This window comes from Ctenocephalides felis, unplaced genomic scaffold (assembly GCF_003426905.1).
Source record: "Ctenocephalides felis isolate EL2017-DRISC unplaced genomic scaffold, ASM342690v1 CF-g0.4_SCAFFOLD_01492, whole genome shotgun sequence".
Classification (NCBI taxonomy): Eukaryota; Metazoa; Arthropoda; class Insecta; order Siphonaptera; family Pulicidae; genus Ctenocephalides; species Ctenocephalides felis.
Window position 1 is genome coordinate 45,604,520 of NW_020537646.1, and position 25,357 is coordinate 45,629,876.

General features: G+C 31.2%; 2 protein-coding genes across 2 annotated transcripts in view; both read left to right on the forward strand.

The window, feature by feature from the left end:
- Nucleotides 1-1,555: 1,555 nt before the first annotated feature.
- Nucleotides 1,556-22,312, forward strand: LOC113371650 (eukaryotic translation initiation factor 2-alpha kinase-like). The gene is made up of 14 exons (XM_026612295.1): nt 1,556-1,838; nt 4,941-5,067; nt 5,750-5,900; nt 6,877-7,007; nt 7,076-7,318; nt 9,170-9,518; nt 10,766-10,934; nt 11,239-11,329; nt 11,401-11,660; nt 11,740-11,883; nt 12,400-13,075; nt 19,239-19,389; nt 19,634-19,827; nt 22,017-22,312. The coding sequence occupies exons 1-14, from the start codon at nt 1,699-1,701 to the stop codon at nt 22,185-22,187; spliced, it is 2,997 nt and encodes a 998-aa protein (XP_026468080.1). The 5' UTR covers nt 1,556-1,698; the 3' UTR covers nt 22,188-22,312.
- Nucleotides 22,313-24,628: 2,316 nt separating this feature from the next.
- LOC113371288 (CD151 antigen-like) overlaps nt 24,629-25,357 on the forward strand; it is a 5,398-nt gene continuing 4,669 nt past the window's right edge. The window contains exon 1 of the mRNA XM_026611919.1: nt 24,629-24,673. Coding sequence (XP_026467704.1) covers nt 24,629-24,673 — 45 coding nt within the window. The remainder of the gene's footprint in view (nt 24,674-25,357) is intronic.

Genomic DNA, 25,357 nt, shown 5'->3' on the forward strand with positions numbered 1-25,357 from the left:
TAATAATTTGTTGTGTGAGATTGTTGTTTCTTTGTAAGCAGCACGTTTATGGCTAAAATTTGGAAAAATAATTTATAAAACGAATACTACTCATTTATAAAATAAAATTATTCAATTTCTTTGTTGTTGTGCCCTTAGGGTAAGTTATAGTAATTGCCAAAAAATCGAAAATGAACATTTTTATATATCTTTATGTTTCAAACGTTTCTGAATATTTTGGCATACCTTAAAAAATGGCCGTATGTGTATATGTGTGTATGCGGATACAAATTTTCGTCGACGATTTTGGGGACAACGATCAACCGATTTGAATAATTAAAAAAACATTCGATTCGTATTGATAAGGAGACGTGCTGATTAGTTTTTGGCGAAGGCAGGTCTAGCCGTTTCGAAGATACGGGGCAAAAAGTGCCAAAAACGGTAACTCAGTTTTTAAGAGAACGGAGCGTCCGATTTTAATAATTCAAAAAACATTTTACTTGTATTGACAAGATGAAGAACTGATTAAAGTTTTGGGGAGGCAGGTTCAGCAGTTATAGACTCTCAATAAAAATAAGTTAAAAAAATGTCATTTGGCGGTTAAAAATGTTTATTGGACATATGTACATCAATTTATCAGATATTTTATAGAGATTTTGCGCAAAAGGTGTAAAAACTATTATGCAGTTTTTGAGAGAACGGATCATCCGATGATTATATTAATTCAAAAAACATTTTGCTTGAGTAGACGGTGTGCAAATAATGCATTTACAGAAAATTTAGTAGTTTTGAAAATTTTCAAAAAAAAAAAAAATTCAAAATTTTCAAAAAAAATCGAAGTTTCAAAAATTCAAATTTTCGAATTTTTTCATTTAAAAAAAAACAAAATTTTGAAAAATTGAAATATTTAAAGAAAATAAAAAAATTATTTAGAGAATATTTCAAAATTTTCAAAAAAAATCGGAATTCAAAATTTAAAAAATATGTTTTTCAAAATAAAACCCAAAAAATTTCAAAATTCTAAAAAAATTTCAAAAATTCGAAAAAAATTCTAAACTTACTACTATTCTAAATTTACTTGTAATTATTCAAAACAATTATTGATTATTTTCATTCCTCGAATATTTAATTCCGATACGGGAAGTTCCAGCAATTTGTCTTAAGGCACGATGCGCCTCACTAGTCTTTCCGAATATATATTATATGGACGAGCGTATTCTACAAACAACTTTTTGTATGTTCATAAGAAATTTGTTTATTTTTGATTTTTTTTGATAATTTAGAAATTTTTTCGAAATTTTGAATTTTTTTTAGAAGTTTGAATTTTTTTAAAAGAATTTGGATTATTTTTAAAAGAAACGTATTTTTTAAATTTGGAAACTTTCGAAAATATCTGATTTTTTTGAAAATTTCAAAATACTCTCAAATTTTTAAATTTAAAAATACTTATTTATCTATGATATATTATGAGCATATGAGCACATATCCAAACCAATCGCTAAATTACATTTTTAGTTAGACAGATAAGCGAGAGGTTGCGCAGTGCCATCGTAAACTCAACAAGTTCCAACTTGTCATACGACATTTATGATTTTTCATAATAAACAGACGCCAAAAACGCAATATTAAGTAATAAAATATAGTAAATTAATCCTCAACCTAAATGAGGGACATGTTTATCAGTTTGGGAAATATCTTGTGCAAATTTGTGGGTGTAAAATGGGAAATGTGTCGTCATATGGTGCCTGCATAATTTACGCTGTTTTCCTAACCTCACTAGTTGTATTAAATGCGATAATAGTTAAAGCAGATTTAGAGAAATTGCCCCACTGTTCTGAAGAATCAGCTGACAGCAAAAGGTATTATTTGCTAGTTTCTAAAATATATGTTATGCACAAGTTATATGTAAAATAGTTTGCGTGGGTGACTTACAATTAGTAAAAACTTTGCCACCAAATTTGGTGAAAAATTATATGGAACTATGAAAATACTGAAACACGGAATCTAGAAAGTTCAGGCTGTATAAAACTAATATATATATATATATATATATATATATATATATATGGAAATGGGAAAAACTCTCACACTACTTCTTCCCTGAATCGAGTTGGAGTTTAACTCAGCTCACGGACCGGCAGAGCATTCATCATCATCATATATATAAAGTAGAAGTATTTTGCAGCCCAATCGTCGAATTAAAAGAAGATTAAAATAGAAAAGTCCTCCTGTAGCTGATTTAACATGACAAATTTTAGAAAACCTTATTTTGACTAATCTTCCAATTCAACCTTATTTTTGCTATAAATATGTTGATGACATCCTCTTTTGTTTAGATAAGGATTATATATCTCACACTTTTGTTCGTTTAATAAGCATATGCAGTTCACTTGTGAACTTGCGGTTAGTAACTCTACTAGTTTCCTAGACTTAAAACTTATTAGAAACAACTATGTCGTCTTCACTGACTGGTTCCAAAAACCAACTTGGTCAGGACGATATTTAAATTATTTTTCCTATCACTCTCGATCTATCAAAGTTTCAGTTGTTATTTCTTTAATAGACAGGGCATTTTGTTAAGTAATGAGATTTTTTGGGAAAAAACCTAACTTTAATTTGTTCTGTTTTGAATAATAATTCTTATCCGTCATATTTAGTCAATAACATCATTAAAAATAGATTAGAGTTTTTACATAACAATTTAAACAGTTCTTTATATACTAACAATTCTTGTTCAAAATCAAATTCGTCTTCTTTAGATAAATATAAAGGTGTTATTTGTTTACCTTTCTTAAGCAATTTTTCTTATTTTATAAAAAAAGTTATTTGTCTCTGAAGATTTTCTTTTAGTTTTAGTTTTGACAACACGTTCAGAGTTGCCTTTTTTCTGCTCTTAAATCAAAAACTCTTGCTGATAGGGTTACTGATTCGGTTTCCAGGTTGCACTGCAATGATTGCAATAGTTGTTACATTGGGGAAAGTTCCCAATATATACACAAAAGGGTTAATCAACATATATATAATTCTAGAAACCCAAATCAATTCATAACTATGCTATAAGTAATGGATTAAAAAAAAATCTATTTTAATCTTCTTTTAATTTGACGACTGGGCTGCAAAATACTTCAAATATGTATCAACATCGACAAAACTACCCAATATATATATCCTAACTACCCAATAATTTTTAAATTGAAATTTTTCAAATGTTCCTTTATTGTTATGTTATTTTTTAGTAATTTTTTTCCGTCTATGGTTGAAAACTATATATTTGCTGTTAATGATTTTAATTAGTAAAGTCATTTGCACTACTAATAATTTGATACAGCAGGATTAAATGATAAAATATTTATTTTTAGCGAATTAAATGTTGTAGATTGTAAATTTTTTTTTAAATTTTTTATTTATTTATTTATTTGATATAATTCGTACACACTGTATCTCAGTCGTACAATTGTTCTGGTATGAGAGATTACAGAACAATTGTCTGACTGAGATACAGTATGTACGAATTATATCAAATAAATAAATAAATAAAAAAAAAAAATTTGGGTTGCATTTGTCGAACATTGATTTGAAGGTAATTTTTATTAATTAATGGAAACTAAAAAAAATGTGACATAAAAAGTTGTGTACAGGAAAACAGATATCAAATTGAGTAGTAAAACATTATCAGACTGCTTAATACTATGAGTACCTTGTTATAGTTTCGCAAATATTTTCTTTGTACTTATATAAAGCAGAAATCCTTCTTAAATGATAAATATATATGAAAAAATAACTCAATTATATAAATTATTTTTTTTATAACATATGTCACTTGATGTATAGTCTGCAGTTGAGCAAAGCAGCAAGTATTGTAGCATATAAATAAACAAATATTAATAGTTCTTCATTTTGAACAAACATCAGATTTATTTTCTTTTGTGATTTAATTATTTATACCATTATTAATTAAACTAACTTTACTGACATTTGAAATGAAATATGTAGTTAAAAGTTATCAATATATACTCGATTGATAGTGATAAATTAATATATACGAGGTCTGTTCAAAAAGTACCCGGAATTTTCGTTTTTTCAAAAAAATATTTATTTATTCGTCTACATTAATGTGGTCCCCTTCAAAGTAGTCCCCCCCAGATATAATACACTTATGCCAGCGTTTTTTCCAATTTTTGAAGCACCCTTGATATTCACTTTTTGATATGTCCTTGAGCACTCTCAGCGATTTTCTTCAATCGAGGAAAACCGCCGTCCTTTCATGGGTCTCTTCAACTTTGGGAATAGGAAAAAGTCACACGGAGCCATATCTGGTGAATTTTTGCACTTTGCAACACTTTATTTCATTTTTTACGCAAAATTTAATACAAATTCTTTGACTTTTCAATTCTTCCATTGTAAAAATCGCCGAGCTCAGAAAAACACGTCGAACCTTAGCGACTACCACAGACAAAGTAAACAGTGAATATAGCTGAAAATTTCATCATACTTTAGGGGCATGTATACCAACACAATAAAAAAAAATTTTGACAATCAGACACTCCAGACCCGCGAAATTTAATTATTAGTAATTCCGGGTACTTTTTGAACACACCTCGTATATCAAGATTTAATAATGAATGCACTACACTTAATTTTTTGAACAAACTTTATTTTATTAACACTTTCACTGTAAGATTTTACACTGAAGTTTAAGCATCGTCTGTAATCTAATGAAATATAGTTTGTGCAATGAATTCAGTGTAATGTGTTCATAATTACATCTTAATATTTGTTTTACTCATAATTACATTATATTATGTAACTATTAACTATACAATTGACTGTATACAGACGATTGGCATCAAATAAATAAAAATTATAAAATTCTTCATATATATATATATATATATATATATATATATATATACATATATATATATACATATAATGTTGAGACATGATTTCATTTTTTTAAGATTTATTTTTGTGAGTACATTGGATGGAAAACTATCAGCCCTTGATACTCAAAATAATGGGAAATTGCAATGGAGTGTTTCAACAGGACCCGGACCAATGTTATCATCCAGCATTCATAGATTAGAGGTATAAAAAATTGAATATTTTGAGCAAATGTTAGAATTTTTTCTTTATATATATATATATATATATATATATATATATATATATATTCTAAATAATTTTGTTTTCATTTAATAATACATAACTTTTATGGATATAAATAATTAAATTTGACAAAAATTTTAAATTTACTGTTCAAAAAACAAATATAATATAAATGAATAATAATCAGCAAAAATAAAACTATGAATTTATTAGGATTTCACTTCTGAGGTTATAATGTCACTTTGCTAATTCAGTTCTGAATTAGATACAGCTTTTAAAATTTTAAAATTATTATTCCACTGTATCAAAGATTTTTTTATATTTGCTTCTGAAATGCAATGACTATGTGGAAATGATAACTATATATAATAAATACTCTGTTCGAATAAATGCCTATGACTTTTTATTTGCCAAAGCAGCAAATTTTATTTAATATTTGTTTATGAATATTATGCTTTATATTATTTAGTAAATGTTTATGAATAGACTTTTATAAAATTTATATTTTTTTCCAAGTTGAAAAAAAGGTCAATGTTTTGTAACTTATTATTTTATTCATAATTATTAATAATTATTTTACTAATAAATAGCTATTTATTTTATTTCTAATATGCTAATAAAATGTAACGTTAATGTTTTGCTTCTTATTTTCTTTATGCAGCTAACTAACAATGGTCAATGGGTGCGTATGATTCCATCATTGAGTGGGGGGCTGTACAAATTTGATGGCGATAGTATAGTACCAGTTCCTGTGACTGCTGATAGTTTACTAAGTTCCTCATATAGATACTCTGATGATTTAGTCATAGCAGGTAAATAAAATTAATGCTGGAACCTGTAAAAGTCAACTACTTTTGACATGGTTGACACATTTTTCATAACCCTTTTAGTGTAAAACTTTTTTCATTTTATCACTTTTATATTTAAAAATATTATTAAAAAAAATATATGAATAAAAGACTTGCTTCAGTGTTTATTGCCATAGTTCAAGTACATTATTCTTTAAATACTGAAATTAACAAAGAGAGTTGTTGCAACACCAATGTTGTGTAGCAATTACTTGAGAATTTGATTTTAACATTTTGCAATAAAATATATATATATATATATATATATATATATATATATATATATAAATATAAATTAAGTGTTTAAACTAATGATACTGTAAACCATTGGAATTTATAACTATTTTCATTAGATCGGGAAAAAATATAAGAGGACCGATAGTTAATAAAAAGCAATAAGATCTTTTGCTTAAAAATTTTAGTATTACAATACAAAAAATTATGAATAATTAATTTAATCAATGTTAGCTATCAACTAAATCTGTTATGAGATACATGTATCAAGAAATACGTTATCAATAGATTTCTTACTTTAACTTTCTGAATCAAGTTGGAAATTATTTTAACCATTGTCTTTGTGCATTTAATCACCCTTAAAATCACAGAACCAAATGGACAGAATTAATTATTATTCAATGCTTATTTTATTATAATTTGTACAATCTTAAGTAATTGTATGTATACTGTTTGTAAACAATAAGTACTTGTTTGTAGGCTGTTTTCTCATTCATTATTGTCTTTGCAAGCTTTTGATTTTTACTGAAAATATATTTTATAGTGTTATATTGTAAAAATCTTAGTATCAATCCTACCAAAAGATATGAAAAGTACTTTAAAAAAACTTCTATTATCATATTAGCAGTATATCATATACATGCATACCATAAACTACATATTTATAATAATTTATATAATTAATTTGTGTATTTTTATTAAACAGGTGGGAGAGAAACTAGATCTTATGGAGTTTCTAGAAAAACGGGGAATATTCTCTATGAATGTACAATGCAAGGTTGTTCAAATTTAACATTAACATCTGAAGATGATGATTCGAATAATCATAATGAAGATGTAATATGACAAACTATAATACTTCTTCTGTGAATTTTACTATTGAAGTTTCAAATGAATAATTTCAGGTTCTTATATTGCAAAGAATTACACAAACTGTGAGGGCTGTGGACCCACGTTCCGGAACTGAACGATGGAATTTTAGCGTGGCGCAGCATGATTTGGAAATTGTATCTCCCACTCAGTGTATTGGGAATGTTAAAAGCCATGATATAGTCCCTGTTGATATTGAATATAAAGTTATTGTACCGGAAGGACTTCTATGTGCAGTCAGTCGAGATAATCCCAGCAATGTCATTTGGAAACATAAGGTAAGATTATTTTTATTTGATTCGTTATGTATCGTATATGTTTATTCAATATTGAAACACATTGTTTAAAAATAGTTGTCTCTAATTTGTCAGAAATAACATAACATATAGAAACAGTTTTTTCATATCCGTTTTTTTACAAATGACGTGGAAGTACACCTCAATATAAAATTATTAATGAAATTAACAAATCATGTTTTCAAAGAAAATTTTTTCTAGATTGCATAATCAAAGTAGAATCGTTATGAAATCAGAGGTTACATTTTGACAGCATATTTGAAATATAATAAAGTTAAAAAGGATTTCCATCTATATAGACTTAGAAAATATTGTAAGATCTAGATTTGTCTTTGTAAAATTATAGGATGGTTTATATATAACGAAATTCTCTGAAGATAGAATAAAATTGACTTTAGAAGATTTTCTTAATGTTTAATAAAATCTTATTTGTTTAAATGTTTGTGGTATATAAATGTGTTACCTAACTATTTATTCGATAAATTCGACAAAAGATCGCTTTTATTTAAAGAAATGAAAATCATGAATGGAGAAACATTTGAGTGAAACAATTATTATTCGCACTAGTGCCGTTATAGACTTGAATATATGAGAACGTATATATTAGTCAAATAAAAAAAAAATATTTGGGAAAAGAGTTAGAATAAATAAAAATAATACAATGTTAAATAAAAAACTTAATAAAATAAAAAAAAATAGATGCATACTTGTTAATGTCAATTTTAGTTTTAAAATCAATTAAACAAAACCCCAAATTTATTCTATTCCGAACAATTTTAATTAATTAATTTCAAATACTTAATTATTTTTTGGTTGAATAAAATATGATTGCTAAAAGTTGAAGATGTCCATCGATTTGTTATTTAGAAGTGTTCTTTGTTTACTCACAAAATTTTCCGAAATAGAGAATACTCTCTTACTTACAACTGAACTAGGCTTAATCGATAAAGCGTGATATAATAATCCTGAAAAAATTTTTCTTCTATTTGCAGCTTCTAGGGCTAAAAACTCTTTTTTTTATGTTTGAGTAAAGCAATTCACTCCTTCAACAAGAAGTCGCATTGATCTAAATTAATATAATAATCTAAATTAATATATACATTATACAAAATATAACACAGAACTTTTCTTGGAGCTATGACAGACTGATATAATTCCAAATTTTATTGAACCGATATGATTCCAAGTATCAAAACGCTTGCTTCCATTTAGTATATTTGTCATTTTTCATTTATACAGTAAAACCGATTTTTTCCGCTAAAAGCCGGTTTTTGACTTTCTTAATTTTCGTCAAAAAGCCGGTTTTTGAAAATCAATAAACCCTACTAAATACTTGCTGGCATTTTGTAAAAAAAAAAATTAGTAACATCTAAGACGATTTTATGTAACTGTGTATTTTAAATTATGAGCACATGAAATAATAAAAAAAATCTTTTCAAATCTCTAAATTATAGTCATTTTATGAAATCATTCACATTGATTCAATGATACAACTAGAACGAAACATAGGTAGTAGCTATTAATTTTATTAACGATTGATTTTTTTTTATTTATTTTTTTTTTATTTAGCAATATATACATTTCATATATATCCATATCTCAGACAGGCAGGGGTGCCTGGTATAAGAGATTATGGGTTGCTTTATACGCTTTATATATGATTATTTTGTTCTGAAAAATATATCTTATTCTTAATGACACAATATTTAAGTAAATTGATGACAAGGAGACAGGTAATATAAAATATTTAATTACTCTTTTACTTATATGAATATTTTTTAAATATTTATGTGAAAATATTGTTTAATCTGAACAAATATGATATAATTTCAGTTTGATTCTCCAATAGTGAGTGCCTGGCGACAGCAACATCAATCTCTTCAGTCAGTAAATCTCTTCAGCGGGGCAACTTGGTCAAGCAACAGCATCCATCTCTCACCTTCATTATACGTAGGCATGCATAAGAAACAATTGTACATTCAAGAATCAGTAAAACTACAACAATTAATACCTAAGGTAGTTAAGTCTCAAGAGCTTTTGGGAATTCCTTGGAAACCATATCCAGCTAGTGGAAATGCATTAGCACTAATGGAAGATGATAATGTTATATTTGATTCTGATATCGGTGTAGAAGGAAAAACTACTGCATTGTCCGTTTTATATGGCACTGAATATGTAAATGGTAAATTAAATACTATCTATTCTATACTTATTTGAAAGATCAAACTTTATTCTTGGGATACAGTTTTATTTTCCCAATTTTATTGTTTTGCAGTTTTTTTTTTGCAATTTTAAACTGGTATTAAAAATTTCTTTATTTCTAATAAAAAATGAGTATATTATATTTTACGTACCTTTTTTAAATATATAATTTTGTTTAAATAGCTTTTTTATTAAAAACTAGCTGTACCCGTTCACACTTTGCCGTGATTTAGTTTAAAATAAATAGTTGATAAAGATGTGTATTTGTTACATTTAGTTTAACGTTACTACTATCTGTTCAACAATTTACCTATTCAACAATTTGTCTATGAATTTACCTAAAACCTTGTCAATCAATCTATCATTTTACATATCCTCCAATTTACCTGTCCACCAGCTATCCAACAAATTACCTTTTCACCAACTTACCTCTACCTATTCATCTGTCATTCAATTTACCTGTCTACCAATTTACCTATAGACCTATCAATACACGATTTTACCTGTCAAATAATTTACCTGCTTTCCAAATTACCTGTCATCGCGTTCTAAATGTCTACCAATTGACCTGTTCAATAATTTACCAGTTGAACAATTAACCTGTTTATCAATTTGTCTACTAATTTACCTATCAACCTGTTTATCAATTTACCATTTTACCGGCCTACAAATTTACCTGTCATCCTGTTCTACATGTCTACCAATTAACCTGTCAACCTGTTTATTTGTCAACATATTCATTTATCTACCAGTTCTTTTCTCTACCATTTTACAAATCCTCCAAATTACCTGTCCACCTTTATAAATTCTTTAATTCACCTTATTTATCTACGCATTATAAAAAAATTAAAGCTCGAATTGATTATATGTTTTAGTTAGAAAACGTTTGTATGTGAAAAAGAAAAGTGCTGTTTTTAGGGTTTTCCCGGCAATTATTCGATTTTTTCTCGCCTTAACAACCATCCTTGGACTTCAACAAACATTTTTAAAAAAGAATTGGCCAAATTGGTTCAGGTGTTGTTGAGTCATGCACTTAGCAACACATTTTGCTATTCATTTTCATATATAAGATAAAGGAATTGTTAATATCAGTTTTTAAATGTTAATAATTTATAATGTATTCAAACTTCCTTGGTTTTAATAATCAAACAAATATTTCTTAGTGTTCAAAAAAATGTCGCATTAACTACTTTTGTTCAATTTAATAAAAAGGGATATTTATTAAAGGTAATGGATACTATTTATACACAACTCAAGACTTATCCAAATATAATTCTGGTCTATGTGATAAACAAAATATGAGTATAGATAGAAAATTACCAGATGAAGAAAATTCTGAAGAAGATGATGATGATAATTCTAATAATATAGTTATTGTGTCGCTATGGTTTTGGTGGTATGTGTTTTCACATTGATTTTTTGTAGATATTGTAGATGTAGATTATATTAATAATTTTTAATTTTGATTGCTAATAAAGATTTAGTGAATTTATGCATTAATCAATGCAAGAGCATACCTATGGTAATAAATTTTGCTAATATGTAATAATAGTTGTGTGACTTTGAAGTATTCTACACTCATAGATGTATAGCATACTGAACTAATATTAGATTTTCTATATTCCAATCTGCATCATATGATAATTTATATATTAATACACTGTATTTATAAAATAAGTATTTTTTTATAATATTTTTAGGAAAGAAGTTCTTGTTATCTCGATGACCTCAGCATTAGTATTGAACTTGCTGGTTACAAGGAGAACTAATCATGAATCGATTCATACTCCAGTAATAATGATTTTGAATGAAATTTGAATAAATAAGTATATATTGTATTGTTCAAATATTGTTGTTTCCAGAATGAGGATAAGCTAAGTAAAACTGCATTATTACTACCAGGGCCTGGACCTGAAGACAGACGTACTACAGGTCGAAGTGTGTCTGAATCCATGAGCACAACACCTTCTAATTATTCAGAAACTTCTTTTTCATCAAGATTTTTGGCTGATTTTGAACCGCTTGCTTGCTTAGGAAAAGGAGGTTTTGGAATTGTTTTTGAGGCTAAAAACAAAATTGATGATTGTAATTATGCTATAAAACGCATAACTTTGCCAAACAGGTTATTATTAATATATATTACCATAATTCAATAAAATATTTGTATGAAGTCAATTAACTTTAAGTTCAAATATTCTTAGACATGAATCTCGAGAAAAGGTGATGCGAGAAGTTAAAACTCTTGCTAAATTAGAGCATTCTAATATTGTTCGATATTTTCAAGCTTGGACAGAAACTCCTCCAGTTGGTTGGCAACAAGAAACTGACAAAGCAATGGCATTCAAGTAATTATATCTTATTATTATTTTCATCATGATCTAATTAAATATAATCTAAGAAAAAATATATTTTATAGTCAGTGTTTGATTAAAAAAAACGACAATTATTTGATTACTATATTATTTATGTAAATAGTTTTTATGTATTGAATTAATTTTTTTTGGAAGTTTTTGTGGTTATTTTATATAATGCAAAAAATAGGTAACTAGTTAATTGCCAGTTTATTTAGGAAAAAAGTTGTACAATATTGTGAAAACAAAACAAATTAATATTGTGTCCATAACTTAAGTAAATAATAGTAAAAAAAATTTGTTCTCATAATGCTGACTTGTCCACAATGGTTGTTGATATTTGTCCTTTACTAAGTAATTTGTCTATAGCATTCATTGTTTTCTTTTGCTTTTTATCTAATTTTTACAATATTTAGAATAAGAATGTGAAAAAAAAAATCTTTTTTGATATGAATGTAATAACTTTATAATTTTATTAAATGATTTATTATTAAAAATTATGATTTGCAGAGATGTTTTATCAGCTGCTGTTGACATTGAAACTCCTTCTCCGACTTACTCCAAACATGCTCCTGTATTCACAAGTACCAAAGCTTCTGTCAAAGATCACCTATTTTTAAAAGATCCTGTGAGGGATGAGGTTTTTGACTCACTCATATCTGATGTTAGTTCATATCAGCATAGCAACATTTTGAAGACAAAGAGCTTAAATGATGATTGCTCTGATAGCTTCATTGTTTTCAAAAGTGACACGCAAGATGAAAGTATCAACAAAATAAATGGAAATAATAACTTTACTAAATATCCAAATACTGTTCCTGATATCCCAGATAATTTTACTTGTAGCTCAGATAAAAAGCGGTTATTAGGAGAAACTCAATCATTTTTAGGAAATAACAGCATATTAATTTCTAATGGAAAGGATTATAAACAAAACACTAACACCAAGAAAACTCACAGACGTCCAATGTCTTTAGATTTGACTAATAATTTTAGGAAGGCAGATACCCTTCCAACTGTTTACTTATATATTCAAATGCAATTATGTCAAAAGCAAAGTCTGAAAGAATGGCTTATATATAATAGACTTTCTGAAAGGCAAGATAAAATATTGCCAATTTTTGAACAAATTGTTGATGCAGTAGAATATGTTCATCTACAAGGATTAATTCATAGGGACTTAAAGGTAATAATCACACTAAAAATAATCATATATATATATATATATATATATATATATATATTAGGGTGGTCCTTAAAATGGTCATTTTCGAATTTCCTTGCTCCCAGGGGCTTAAATGGTTCCAAATAGATAAAAAACAATTCTCTGAAAGTTTTAGCTCTTAATATTAACGTTTAGATAGAGCGCAATTCAATCAAAGTTTGTATGGAAAGAGCATGGAAAAAATTTTGAAAATTAAAAAAAAATGTTTTAGGTATAAGTTAGCGACATATGAATGAGTTTTATTTATTCATTTGTTCACTAAATTACATCTAAAAAACATTTTTAAAATTTTTGAAAATTTTTCCATGCTATTTCCATACAAAACTTTGATTGAATTGCGCTCTATCTAAACGTTAATATTAAGAGCTAAAACTTTCAGAGAATTGTTTTTTATCTATTTTGAACCATTTAAGCCCCTGGGAGCAAGGAAATTCGAAAATGACCATTTTAAGGACCACCCTAATATATATATATATATATATATATATATATATATATTGAATTGAATAAAACAGCCAATGCGTCGAATGTAGAAAAGTTTATATATATGTTAAAATTTTAATAATTTTGATGATGAGATATGTGAAAATCAGTCTTCAGGGCAATACATCAATTAAAAACTTATATGAAGTTATAACATTTTTATTGTTACCATACGTTTCGACACATTATTTTGTGTCATCTTAAGTGGACAATGTAATTGTAGTTTGGTATACTACCAATGAAATGTGTATGATAATTTATAATAATAGTTTATTAGCAGTTTATGTACATAGATAACTTATCGCGACCAGAACCCGGGACCGACTGCCTGTTGAGCAATCCATACGCGCCATCCGGCACGACCCTTACGACGGCGACGTTGCCATACGCCTACAGTACTCCCCCTCTAGTGACGAAGTTCACGAAAATCCGGCCTGCCAAAAATCCGGAAACCGAACTCGGCGTCCTCGTCTTGTTGAAGAGTTTGGTTGTGCAACTGGCTCAGGCTCTGTCGGGCTCAACGGCTGAGATCTGCTGTTGTTGTCAGATTCTCGCTGGATTGTTTGCGGAATCTCATTAGACTGCGACGGAACGGATTCAGCATTTTCTTCTGGTGCTAGTGTGTATGCTGGCTTCAAACGGTCGATAGATATGGTGACATCTTTGCCACGCATACATACCACAAAAGACTTTGCTGATCTGGACTTTACCTCAAAGGGACCTTCATATGGATTCTGCAGAGGTCTCTTTGGGCCGTCGTTTCGAACGAAAACGCTCTCCGCAGTCGCTAAATCTTTGAACACAAATGTTCTCTTCTGGCCATGTCGCGTTCCGTTGATGGGGCATATATTTTGCATGTGGTCCCGCAGGTTATTTACAAAGTTTCTCTCGCCGTAATTACTCGTCGGTGTTACGTGTAGCATTGGTCCAGGCAATCGCAAGGCTTCGCCATATACCATTTCCGCAACAGTAGCTTGCAGATCCTCTTTCCATGCTGCACGAATTCCTAACATAACCGTCGGTAATATTTCTGTCCATCTTTCACTGCTATGGCATCTGATAGCTGCTTTGAGCTGGCGGTGGAATCTTTCAACCATCCCATTGGCTTCGGGATGGTATGCCGTAGTCTTGTAATGACTCGTGCCAAGCAGCTGATTTAATTCACTGAATATTCGTGACTCGAACTGCCTTCCTTGGTCCGACGTCAGCCGCAGCGGTATACCAAATCTTGCAATCCAATTAGAATAGAAGGCTCGCGCTACGGTGGAGGCTTCTTGGTCTCTGATTGGAATTGCTTCCGGCCATCTCGAAAATCTGTCGACGCATGTAAGGCAATACCGATATCCTTCTGACAATGGCATTATCACTATATCGATATGCACGTGCTCAAATCTACCCGATGGAAGTTCAAATTGTCCAGTTGGGGCCTGCACGTGCCTACTGACTTTTGCACGCTGACATGCGACGCAACATCGAGCCCACTCGCGGCAATCCCGTTTGATGTACGGCCACACATATCTTTGTGTAACTAGCTTGATCGTAGCATTCATACCGGGGTGTGACAATCCGTGTAAGCTATCAAACACCGCCCGCCGTAACTTTGTTGGAACATACGGTCTAGCTGTTCGCGTAGAAATGTCGCACAAGACTGACACGTCTTGGTCCTCAAATCGAATAAGTTTCAGTTTGAGCGACGTGTTGTTTTCGGTGCGCAACTTAGCTATTTCTTCATCTATTCTCTGCTCCGCTGCTAATAACTTCATATCTATTTCGGCACTTCTTAAAGACTCCACCCGCGATAATGCGTCGGCGACAACATTTTTCTCTCCCGACATATGACGTACATCGGTCGAAAATTGGGCGATAAAGTCTAAATATCGGAATTGACGAGGCGAACACTGACTATCCTTCTTGACAAATGCGAACACTATTGGTTTATGGTCAGTAAAAATTGTAAAAGTTCTTGCCTCAACCATGTGACGAAAGTATTTCACCGCTTCATACACTGCAAGTAGTTCACGATCGTAAGTCGCGTATTTCCGTTCCGTTGTGCTCAGTTTTCGCGAAAAGAATGCCAAGGGTTGCCAGCTGTTAGCGACCTGCTGCTGCAATGAGGCTCCAATGGAATGTTCTGAAGCGTCGCAGAAAATAGCTAAATGAGCATTTGCGTGTGGGTGGGATAGTAGTGCTGCTTGAGCCAGACTCTCCTTACACGCTTCAAAAGCAGCTGACGTATGCGCTGTCCACTCTACCGGGGTTTTGCTCTTCGGATCTCCACGCAGAAACTCATTCAACGGTGCTTGAATTTGAGCGGCATTTGGTATGAACCTTCTATAAAAGTTTAGCATGCCCAAAAACCGCCTCAGCTCTTGCGTTGTTGCTGGCTTTGTGAATGTCCTAATAGCTTCAACCTTCTCTGGCAAGGGGCGAGTACCCTCAGCCGACACCTCATATCCCAAAAACTTCACACTTGTTTGGCCGAACACACATTTAGATGGGTTTATTACCACTCCAAATTCCAGAAGTTTACCAAACAGTGTCTCTAGGTGCGCCATATGTTCTTCCTCGGACGACGAAGCTACAAGAATGTCATCGATGTAGGCGTAACAAAAATCTAACCCTTGCAACACCTCATCGATAAATCTCTGGAATGTTTGCGCGGCGTTGCGCAATCCAAACGTCATGTACGGAAACTCATATAGTCCAAACGGTGTTGTAATAGCGGTTTTTGCAATATCTTCTTCCGCCACCGGAATTTGGTTAAACGCTTTCACCAAGTCTATAGTCGAGAATATAGTTTTTCCGTCTAAGGCTTGGGCGAAATCATGAATATGGCGTACTGGATATTTGTCAGGCTTCGTTCGCGCATTCAAACCTCTATAATCGCCACATGGACGCCACTCATCACATCCTTTTGGAACCATATGTAGCGGGGCTGCCCAACAACTTTTCGATGGTCGAGCCGTTCCTAATTTCAGCATAGCTTCAAACTCCTTTCTAGCAGCAATGAGTCTGTCCGGAGCTAATCTCCGAGGTTTTTGAACCACCGGCGGTCCAGGACTGGTTTCTATATGGTGTTGCGTCGCGTGCTTGCGTAACCTAACAGCGCCGTCTGGTCGTGTTAAACCAGGAAACTTTTCAAGCAACTTATGGTACGCTGTTGAACCAGTTACCACCTTTATAGTCGCTATTGATCCCGCTGCAATATCCGCCTGCGCCGTTAATCCTGTCATAGCATCCGTTATTTGACGATTTTTCACATCCACAATTAAACCGTAGTAAGCGAGAAAATCTACACCAATTATTGGTTGCGTAACGTCTGCTATAATGAAGTTCCATGACAGGTCGCGACGTAGCCCAAGATCAACCACCATTGCCACCGTACCATAGGTTGCAATAGTCGTATTATTTGCGGCGGCTAGCTGGTATGCAATCCTCTTCCTATTTGGATTGCATAATAATGAGCGCGGAAACGCTGAAACGTCCGACCCCGTATCAATCAGGTACGACACCTGACTCTTTCTGTCACTTAGGCAAACACGGCGGCTTATCTGTCTCTCTGGGCGTAAATCGTTTGCCGCTAATAACGATGGCCCACGGAGTTTTCCGAACGCATGTCGCACGGCGATCGACATCTCATTGCATTCCGACCGAACCGTCGATGATATTCGCAAAGCGTTCGTACGCGCTCTTCCGAACCTGACCGAGTACTTGCGGGCGTACGCGATCTGCGCTTACGGCGAAGGGATGAACCGTCTCGTCGATCCTCTACCTGTTTTCTCAAGTCAGAAATCTCGGCTCGCATGTTCCGCAATTCTGACGCGAGGTTGCCGTAAAAATCGTCGTGCGCTGATGTGCTTGCAATCGCCATTGTTGTTGCACCCGATGCTGTCTCTAATTCCATAATTCTGTCGGCGGCTTTCGCATTCGAATCTATGTCACTGTTTTCCCGTATAGATATTAATGCTTGCACATGCGTAGGCAATCGCGACGACCACATTAGGTTCAGCATTTCTTTTGAAACAGCTGAACCCGCTAATGAGCGTAGGTGCCGTAAAAACTGTGATGGAGTTCTATCACCCATTTCCTGACCTTCCAACAACTGGCGTAGCTTTGTTTCATCGGAAATGCCATACCGTTTCAACAATTCCTTTTTCAACGCACTATATGGATTATCTTTAGGGGGTTTCAGAATTATATTGCGAACTTCTGACGCATACCGCGGGTCCAACTTACTAACGACCGTATGAAATTTTGAACTTTCATCCTTCACATTAGCGTGCACAAACACACTTTCCGCTAAAGCAAACCACAACTCTGGGTCCTGCTCGTAAAAATGTGGCAAATTTACGTTATCGCGGGGCACTACTACTGGCGTACTCATGTTTTCCACTGCACTTAACTTTTTCGCACGAGAATTCATTTAAAATTAACACACACACACTAAATCACGTCGGGGTCACCACTTTGGTATACTACCAATGAAATGTGTATGATAATTTATAATAATAGTTTATTAGCAGTTTATGTACATAGATAACTTATCGCGACCAGAACCCGGGACCGACTGCCTGTTGAGCAATCCATACGCGCCATCCGGCACGACCCTTACGACGGCGACGTTGCCATACGCCTACAGTAGTAATCCTAATTATTTCATAATAATAATTGTTCACGATGCACAATAAAAACAATTCTTGTCATTTTAAATCAAACAATATATAAGTTTTAGAATGAGTTTTTTATTGGATAGTACATCTCGCAATTCCGTATTCCGATGCGTGAGTGAGTGAGGACTCTCAATTGATTCTCATAATATATATATATATATATATATATATATATATACATATATATATATATATATATATATATATTATATATGATAGTTGTTTTTGAGCATCCAACCAATAAGTAAAACGATTTTATTGTAGAAAATTGTTTTTATTTTAATATCATATGTGTCGGATTTTTTTTTATTGTAATATCATATGTTTTGTGTTTTTCTCTTTAATTTATTTGTATGCACTAAAGATGTGTCAAATCAGGACCTGAAACGTATGGTATTACAATAAAACATTTTTCTACAATAAAATCGTTTTAACTATTGGGTGTATGCCCAAGAACAATTTTATCATAGTATTTTACCATCTGAAAAAACCTCACGATATATATATATACACTAGAAAGCCTGGTTGTTTTATAAAATGGTCAGTGTTTCATCTCTCATGAATATGTCAAAAAGTAATTTTATATATTAGGGGCACATTTGTATAGGTTCGATAAGTTACAAGTCCGTTGCAAGTTGAATGTCCGATTATTTAGACAGCCCAAAAAGACCTTTAAAATATAATATAAACTTCTAGCGGAGCTAATGCGCCCCTTCCCTTACGCTTATTTGGCAGAAAATCTGAAGCAGTTTTCTGATCCCTGATTAGTTTTTGGTGGGGATTGGCCAGAAGTTTTTTATAGTTGTTAAAATTGTTTATCTGTATAATAAATAAAACTTTAAAATTTGGTTGCTCGATGTTAATGATAACTGCATCTGTTCTACAGGATAGACTAGTTCATACATAATACAATAAGTTACATTATATTGGAATTTCAGTTCTAATTGAAAAATATACATTGTGATTTTCAGCCAAGTAACATATTTTTTTCTCTGGATGGTCAAATAAAAATTGGAGATTTTGGACTTGTTACAACCATGCAGAAAACACCTGCAGATCAGAGAACACCTTGTGAAATAGAATTATGCTCAGGTGTATGTGATAAACATACTCAACAAGTTGGTATGTACTTCTAACAGAAAATGTATATAGTATTTATAAAACAGATTTATTTTAAATATGAATTAGTTAGATTATTATTCATAAAATAATTAGATATAAAGTAAATTGAAACATAACATAAGAAAAACAATTATACATAATTATTATTTATATGTTACATGAATTGAGAAATTCGATAGCAATATTACCATTATTTTGGAGCAATATTACCTAATATTTACAAATCATGCAATTTGTTTTTAAGGGACTCATTTGTACATGTCACCAGAGCAGCTTCAAGGACTTGCATATAATTATAAAGTTGACATTTATTCATTGGGCCTAATTTATTTTGAACTGTTGTATGAATTTGGTACTGAAATGGAGAGAATAAGTACTTTAAAGACTATAAGAAAGCTACAATTTCCACATGGATTTTCTGAAACATTCCATAAAGAGGTAAGTTTACAATATCAATATTTAATATTAAAAATTATATATTTATAGTTCTTGAATTGAACTAAGCGCATATATCTGTATATCTGAAAGAATGGTAATGTAAAGAATATTAATTTTTACGTAATACAAATATTGTAAATACCCATGTTTTGGAAACATATAGTAATGAGATTTTGTACATCTATTGTTTTCTGACATAAATACGATAAAGTCACACTTTTTTTGAAAATGACAACAAGTGTAACACCTATTCCTGGCAGTTATGTGTATTGTATACACTTATGAACAGAGCATACCTACATTATGGTAAAATTGGCCCATTAATATTTATAGAATACAAAACAGTAGATCTGCTGCAAAACTGAATTATGTTTCTAAAAAATATTTTCAATAGATTTCCGTATATTTCCCATACCAAATTGAGAATTCAGTGAATAAAACAAAGGTGATCATACGTGTCCTGGATTTTTCCAAAAGCAATATTTGCCTCGGATTTAGATCTTTTGCCCCAGATTGTCATAGGTTTTTGAAAAGTATGGGCTTTAATTGAATACATTAGAAAACTAGTGGGGTGGGTGGCATCGTGCCTTAAGGCAAATTGCTGGAACTTCCCGTACCGTAACGAAATGTTCGAGGATTACTGAATGTTTTCAAATAGAATATTATAAATATTGTAACATTGTCTAATATTTATAAATATTATATAAACTGAATTGCAGAGTTGAAATTATTTATTTGAATTAAAAATAAATATTTTCGATATACAAAAAACTTAAAAAAAAAAAAAAAAAAAAAAAAAAAAAAAAAGTGGGACAAATTTTTTTGCTGGGCCTGCCTTTGCCAAAAACTAATAAACACTTCTCCCAATCATTACTAATTGAATGTTTTTTAGATCATTCAAATCGGACACTCCGTTCTCTCAAAAATACGATTTCTATTTTCTGCACTCTTTGCTCCGTATCTCCGAAACGGCTGGACCTGCCTTTGCCAAAAACTAATCAGCTCTTTTCCCTATCAATAGGAATCGGATGTTTTTTGAACCATTCAGATCGGTTGATCCGTGCGCCCTAAAACGTGACTGGAAATTTGTATCCACACATACATACACACACACACATCCATTTTTTCTGAGGTATGCCAAAACGTTCAGAAACTTTCAAAACGTCGAGAAATGTAAAAATTTTCAATTCCGATTTTCGGCCCATTACAATAACTTACCCTACGGGAAGTTAATGATGTATATTATGTTACAAGACAACAATTATACTTGTAATAAAACAATGTGTTCTGGATGAGAAAATTGCCAAATAAAAAATTCCAAAGGCGGGTTTAAAACATATAAACATAAAATATAAGCTACAATATAACATCATAGGTAAAAAAAGATTATAACATATAATCAAATAATTAAGTTCTTACTAGAAGTAAGAACTTAATTTATGATTTCAAAAACAAAAGATTCATTTAAAGATACTGATATTTATTTTATTGTTAAATAAAATTTTTCTTATTTTAAATCATACCTAAATTATTTAGCATAACCCCTTCTCCACCCGTAAACATAAAAATTCTCTTTGTGAAAGACAAAGAAGTGTAAAATAGTAGTGCTAAAGTGTGTGCTTTGCTCACATCTATTGATTTAAGATACCATATCCATACTCACTGATGAAAATTTAATGTTGAAACATATGGAATAATTAAAGATCAATTTTTCAATCTGTCTTCATCTTTCTTTTATTTGATGTGTTGCCTTAGAAGAACTTACTCATATATCTCAACATCAAATTTAACAAACATTGAGTAGAGCTTTGAACAAAGAATCAAATGGTAATAAAAAAAGCAAAAAGTTTTTTAAAACATTATTATTTATTATCGGAGTTTCAGACTAAATGCATCGAACTTCTTGACATCTGTCAAGAAACTGATACAAGAGAATGATTTTGATTAGAGATAAACAAACCAAAGTAACTTACTTACAAAAAATTAATGGATTTTTGCTTTAATATATTGTTGTAAAGTTTTGTACAAGGAACAGAATTATGTAGAAAATAATAATATTATAATATATTATAACATTTTGAGAATTCTTATGAAATTAAGATCAAGATATGATGAAAACTCTAAATCTTTATTATAAATTATTTGATAAATATTAATAATTTCACCATTTATTCAATTATACTTTGTAGTTTCAGTTGCTAAGGTTAATGTTATCTCAAGAACCGGATAAAAGACCTACAACTTATGGGATTAAAGACCATTTGAGACCCTCAACAAACAGACAGTGCTCCAATGAGGAGTGGCATTTTCAACTACCTCCAAGACTTTGTCATAGTTCCAGTATGGAAATATGTAGCTAAGTGTCCAATAATTTTGAATGAATTCCTTTTAGTTCTTAATTAGTCTATAGTTTTAAGTGTAATTAATTGTTATATGAATTTTATGTGATATTGGTGATCTTAGGGCAGTATTTATGATTGAATGAAAGAAAAAATGTTCATTGTTAAAAGTGAAATTATTAAAGAAATTTATGTATTTAGGATTGATAGGTTTAGTAAATTACACTAAAATTTGAATACTGTTTGGCCTTTTAATAATGATAACAGGAAATTTACTAGTTTGTATTTTTATACTCGATTTCATCTGTTATAGCATTTGATGCTATACTACAATTGTTTTCAAACAATCGATCAAACTGTGATTGCGCAATAGTTATTTTGTAGTAAAATCATTCCATTACAAGTATATGTGTCTCAAATGCACAATTTAACGATTTTTGTAATTAAATCACCTTATATCTGTAATATTTTAAGATGTTTGGTAAGACCATAGATAAATAAATATAATGGATTCATATATTTAAACTTTACAATTTGAAAATCTGTGGACTACAATTGATTCATAAAATACTAATAAGGTAAATGTACACTATTTCAAGATAGTACATTATTCCGGGAGTTTTTCATTTTGATTGCAAAATAAGAAAACGGTCAGTAAATAAGTAATGAACAAAGCACATATTAAAAAATATTGGTCCACAATTTTTTAACAAGTTTGAAATGAGTGAAAAATGTGGATGTTATGACGCGTTTTGATTAGAGTGAAAAACCATGGATAACAGTCCATGGCTTTTTAACAAGATTAAAGTGAGTGAAAAATGTGAATGTTTTGTCACTTTTTGGACTATACGAACTGTAGTTCATGATTTTTTAACAAGATTGAAGTGAGTGAAAAATGTCGATGTTTTTGATAATAAACGCTTCCGGAAATTTGTCGACTAATATCTCAGGTAATTTTTTTGACCAATTTATGATGATTCTAGAAACATGTTTAAAATTGTAAATTCAAGAATTTTATTTTCTCGTCAGGAACTCGTCGAATTATTGTTAGATAACAGGATGCTTTTTTTCTTGGCCATTTCAGTTCCAATAGCAACTACCGAAAGAAATTTTTTAGAGACGGTCTATCAACGCTGGCACTATTGTCCCTAGAGGTACAAACTTTAGAAAAACTATAGCGATAATCGCTCAATAATCAGTTTTTCGAAAATATTTCAGGAAATTTGCAGATTATAATAATTTTTGTTTAATTTTATGCATGTTTCATATTTTGTAAAAAATCTTTAGTCTTCTTAAGGGGGCCCCCAAACCAATTTGGATACGGGACCCCGCCAAGTCACGCTAAGCTTCTTTATATATGATGTGATATTTATACAGATATACAGTAGACCCTCGCTCTACGCGGTACTCTGGGTACACGGTTCCCCTACTACACGGAGCTAAAAATCCGACATCCCTCCGACTACACGGACTTCTTATTACGCGGTATTTTGGTACAGCCTATAAGTTCGTTGTGGTTGTGCAACCTATGAGTGATTCTAGTAACTTGATATCAAAAGGGTATTAATGTAAGTTTTGTTATCGACTTTCATCTTTTAGGCATGCCTGATTATATAATAGCTGCCTAGGAACACGTTTGAGCTGACTACTGCGTCGCGCCAATTTTTGAATAATATATTGTATAGATTTATTATATATTTACTTGTTTAAACTGCACCTTATTGCTAACAGTTTACTACATATGCGACAGCTGTCGCATCCATAATTCATTCGTATGCGTTTTTCAACAGCACATTCATTCATTCATTCGTATGCATTTTTCGATAGCACAAAATTTTTTCTCCAAAATTTTTTTACCCAAAATTTTTTCGTAACATTTTTTTCCCAAACGGTTTTACCAAAATTTAATAAAATTGAATTCGGTGAAAAAATGTTTTGCAGAATTTTTTTTCCAAAAAATTTTTTTCCCCAAATTTTTTTTCCTCAAAATTTTTTCCAGAATTTTTTTTCCAAAAATTTCAAACTCAATAAATTTAAATAATTATTTACCTATATATCTTAATTATTTGTACTTGTACACCGGGGTTCGAACTGACGATCCTCGAACTGTTATTCTGGCCTAAACCGTACCTTTACGACCTCGACCATTCGCTCACTCGAAATGGTATATTTTAGGAAACACATCTTTCATTTAAAACGGTTAAAATAAGACTTTATATTTTTACAAATGAAGACCTTTGTGTATAACCAGTTGGCCGAGATCGTTAAGTTACCACTACGGTTGCTCGTTGTTTCTCGGTTCAAATCCCGAAGAGGGCATCAAAAATTAAATTCATAGTTTTTCATAATTATCAAATATTAGTTCAAAATATTAAATTCAGGTGGCGCATTTCGACCTTGACACTTAGAATATTTCTGAAAAACAAAAAACTCAGGGTTACGCACTTGACTGTAAGAGAGAGATGACGAAGGTAGAGGAAGAACGGGGGAAAGAGAAAAGGGTAGAGGTATGATGAATAAGAGAGATGTGTATGATACATATGCGTTTTTGGATAAATCCATCTTTGAAATCTTTGATTCCAAAGTCGTTTTTTTTTTAAAAAAATCCGTTTTCTTTCGCGTTTTGATTGGCTTTGATAGATTTAGAGTCGATGAATTTGAAAATGTTATATATTTTTGGATTGTCGGATTCGAACCAGCTTCCTTCGGGTCTAGTTGAACGCTCTAACCGATTCGGCCACGGCGACCAAGATTGTCCGACGACAAATACTGGAAGGACATTCTTCGACGACCGACCATCATGATTGGACTCAAGGTCACAGGGGGATGATATGAAAGTATTAAATGTTCACACTGGGGTTGAAAGTGGGCTCATTCGATTCTGTGGGTCCTTGCGAATTTCAAGCGGGGGGTTACAGGGGGGAAAATTTCGTCCGTTTTTCGCTCAGGAGACGAGAAAATCGACTTTTTGTAAATTTCGCGATTTTTGTATGGGAATTTTCGAAAGTTTTTGCTGGCCTCAAAGATTCGGTCAAGGTCAAGGTCATTTATATGTGGTCAAGGTCAAAGAGATTCATATAAACGACCTTAACCGAATCTTTGAGGCCAGCAAAAAAAATATTTATATATATATATATATAATATATATATATATATACATATACATATACATATACACATACTCATACATT